We start from the raw sequence: 4122 nt of genomic DNA on the forward strand, positions 1-4122 counted from the left end.
GTCTATCAACTAGTTAGAATCTTGACAATGAGAAACTCCAGGCCTTAGTAAGAGTCTATTAACTAGTAGAATCCTGACAATGAAAACCTCAGGCCTTATAAGAGTCTATTAACTAGAGGAGAATCCTGACATGAGAAACTCCAGGCCTTAGTAAGAGTCTATCAACTAGTGAATCTGACAATGAGAAACTCCAGCCTTAGTAAGAGTCTATTAACTAGTAGAATCCTGACAATGAGAAACTCCAGGCCTTAGTAAGAGTCTATCAACTAGTAGAATCTTGACAATGAGAAACTCCAGGCCTTAGTAGAGTCTATTAACTAGTAGAATCCTGACAATGAGAAACTCCAGGCCTTAGTAAGAGTCTATTAACTAGGAGAATCCTGACAATGAGAAACTCCAGCCTTAGTGAGAGTCTATTAACTAGGAGAATCCTGACAATGGAAACTCAGGCCTTAGTAAGAGTCTATTAACTAGGAGAATCCTGACAATGAGAAGAACTCCAGGCCTTAGTAAGAGTCTATTAACTAGGGAGATCCTGACAATGAGAAAACTCCAGGCCTTAGTAAGAGTCTATTAACTAGGAGAATCCTGACAAGGAGAAACTCCAGCCTTAGTAAGAGTCTATTAACTAGGAGAATCCTGACAATGAGAAAACTCCAGGCCTTAGTGAGAGTCTATCTAAACTATTTTATTTATTTTCTCCCTGATCAGCCACGCTGTCATTAAAACAACTCCTCTCTTAAAACAATGGGAATCCACTCCAGCAAAACGACTGTGGGCTAGTCAAAGGTAAGAACAGTTTGGGAAAATGGTCCTCTGTAGCTCAGTTGGGAGAGCATGGTGGCTTGCAGCGCCAGGATGGTGGGTTCGAATCCTGGAACCATCTGTACGTACAATGTATGCATGCATGAACTGTAAGTCGTTCTGGATAGAAGCTTCTGATAAATGGCATCAGAGGGTATTGAACAGGGTGCCATGTCAGACACAATCTCTAATGTATAACAGTCCTGAGTGAATGGGACCCAGGGGTTGAGGTGGTGGTGTTACCCAGGGATCGGAGGGGTTTTTCAGCCTTGACCAGCTCCAGGGCATCCAGGGTATCACGCGTCTCTCCTCCAGAGAGACCAGCAGGTCAAACAGGCACTGAGCAGACACCCCCTTAGACAGGCCTGTACTGGTGCACGTCTGGGAGGGAGAACACAGTCACATGGTTAGACAACACACGCAGATACGCTCATAAAGAGACCTAAATCTGTTGGCACAACTGAATGCATTCAAGCGAATGTGTCTTCTACATTTAACCCTTCTGAATCAGAGAGTGCTCATGCAACACACTTACTGTGAACTCCAGCAGTGGAGCCACGCTGGCAAACAGCTGGAGGATGAAGGGTTTACGGTGCAGGATGTAGAACTGTCTGACGCAGAACTCTATCCCTGTCTCAGCAGTGGGTTACTCTCATAGTCATCATAGGACTACAACACATTACAGTGGTTACTCTCATAGTCAGCATAGGACTACAACACATTACAGTGGGTTACTCTCATAGTCAGCATAGGACTACAACACATTACAGTGGGTTACTCTCATAGTCATCATAGGACTACAACACATTACAGTGGGTTACTCTCATAGTCAGCATAGGACTACAACACATTACAGTGGGTTACTCTCATAGTCAGCATAGGACTACAACACATTACAGTGGGTTACTCTCATAGTGCCATAGGACTAAACACACAATTACAGTGGGTTACTCTCATAGTCAGCATAGGACTACAACACATTACAGTGGGTTACTCTCATAGTCAGCATAGGACTACAACACATTACAGTGGGTTACTCTCATAGTCGCATAGGACTACAACACATTACAGTGGGTTACTCTCATAGTGACCATAGGACTCAACATTACAGTGGGTTCTCTAAGTCAGCATAGGACTACAACACATTACAGTGGGTTACTCTCAAGTCGCATAGGACTACAACACATTACAGTGGGTTACTCTCATAGTCGCATAGGACTACAACACATTACAGTGGGTTACTCTCATAGTCAGCATAGGACTACAACACATTACAGTGGGTTACTCTCTATAGTCAGCATAGGACTACAACACATTGCACGTGGGTTTACTATGTCGCCAATAGGACTACAACACATTACAGTGGGTTCTCTCATAGTCAGCATAGGACTACAACACATTCATGTATTAGGATACACACATTAAGTGGGTTACTCTCATAGACAGCATAGGACTACAACACATTAAAGTGGCTTACCCTCAGTCAGCTAGGAACTACAACACAATACATACAGTGGGTTACTCTCATAGTGACCATAAGGACTACAACACATTAACAGTGGGTTACTATGCTCAGTAGCATAGGACTAAAACAACATTACAAGTGGGTTACTCTCATAGTCCAGCATAGGACATACAAACACATTACAGTGGGTTTCTCTCATAGTCAAGCATACGGACTACAACACATGTACAGTGGGTTACTCTCATAGTCAGCATAGGACTACAACACATTACAGGAGGGTTACTCTCATAGTTCAGCCATAGGGACTACAAAACATTACATGGGGTTCTCTCAGTCAGCATAGGACTACAACACCATTTCAGTGGGTTACTCTCATAGTCAGCATAGGACTACAACACATTACAGTGGTTACTCTCAATAGTCAGCATAGGACTACAACACATTACAGTGTGTTACTCTTATAGTCAGCATAGGACTACAACACATACAGTGGGTTACTCTTCATAGTGCCATAGGACTACAACACATTACAGTGGTTACTCTCATAGTCAGCATAGGACTACAACACATTACAGTGGGTTACTCTCATCAGCCATAGGACTACAACACATTACAGTGGGTTACTCTCATAGTGAATAGGACTACAACACATTACAGTGGGTTACTCTCATAGTCACATAGGACTACAACACATTACAGTGGGTTACTCTCATAGTCAGCATAGACTACAACACATTACAGTGGGTTACTCTCATAGTCACCATAGGACTACAACACATTACAGTGGGTTACTCTCATAGTCAGCATAGACTACAACACATTACAGTGGGTTACTCTCATAGTACCATAGGACTACAACACATTACAGGGGTTACTCTCAAGTCAGCATAGGACTACAACACATTACAGTGGGTTACTCTCATAGTCAATAGGACTACAACACATTACAGTGGGTTACTCTCATAGTCAGCATAGGACTACAACACATTACAGTGGTTACTCTCATAGACCATAGGACTACAACACATTACAGTGGGTTACTCTCATAGTGACCATAGGACTACAACACATTACAGTGGGTTACTCACTAGTCCAGCATAGGACTACAACACATTACAGAGGGTTACTCTCATAGTCAGCATAGGACTACAACACATTACAGTGGGTTACTCTCATAGTCCATAGGACTACAACACATTACAGTGGGTTACTCTCATAGTCCATAGGACTACAACACATTACAGTGGGTTACTCTCAAGTCAGCATAGGACTACAACACATTACAGTGGTTACTGCTCAAGTCATCATAGGCTACAACACATTACAGTGTGTTACTCTCATAGTGACCATAGGACTACAACACATTACAGTGGTTTATCTCAGTCAGCATAGGCTACAACACATTACAGTGGGTTACTTCATAGTCATGATAGGACTACAACACATTGCAGTGGGTTACTCTCATAGTGACCATAGGACTACAACACATTACAGTGGGTTACTTCCAGTCAGCATAGGAACTACAACACATTACAGTGGTTACTCTCATAGTCAGCATAGGACTACAACACATTACAGTGGGTTACTCTCATAGTCAGGATAGGACTACAACGCATTACAGTGGGTTACTCTCTAGTGACCCTAGGACTACAACACATTACAGTGGGTTACTCTCATAGTGACCATAGACGTACAACACCTTACAGTGGTTACTCACATAAGTGACCATAGGCCTACAAACATTAAAGAGGGTTACTCTCATAGTCAGCATAGGACTACAACACATTACAGTGGTTACTCTCTCATAGTGACCATAGGACTAAACACATTACAGTGGGTTACTCTCATAGTGA

General features: G+C 42.6%; 1 protein-coding gene across 1 annotated transcript in view; it reads right to left on the reverse strand.

Annotated features, from left to right (window-relative positions):
- Window positions 1-1053: 1053 nt before the first annotated feature.
- Window positions 1054-4122, reverse strand: part of LOC139026833 (protein unc-80 homolog) — an 8601-nt gene continuing 5532 nt past the window's right edge. The window contains exons 2-3 of the mRNA XM_070442103.1: window positions 1340-1473; window positions 1054-1185 (exon numbers count right to left, since the gene is read on the reverse strand). Of these exons, the coding sequence (XP_070298204.1) occupies window positions 1429-1473 (45 nt within the window). The 3' untranslated portion in view covers window positions 1054-1185; window positions 1340-1428. The remainder of the gene's footprint in view (window positions 1186-1339; window positions 1474-4122) is intronic.

The sequence above is a fragment of the Salvelinus sp. IW2-2015 genome, unplaced genomic scaffold (genome assembly GCF_002910315.2).
Source record: "Salvelinus sp. IW2-2015 unplaced genomic scaffold, ASM291031v2 Un_scaffold5967, whole genome shotgun sequence".
In the NCBI taxonomy this organism is placed as follows: domain Eukaryota; kingdom Metazoa; phylum Chordata; class Actinopteri; order Salmoniformes; family Salmonidae; genus Salvelinus; species Salvelinus sp. IW2-2015.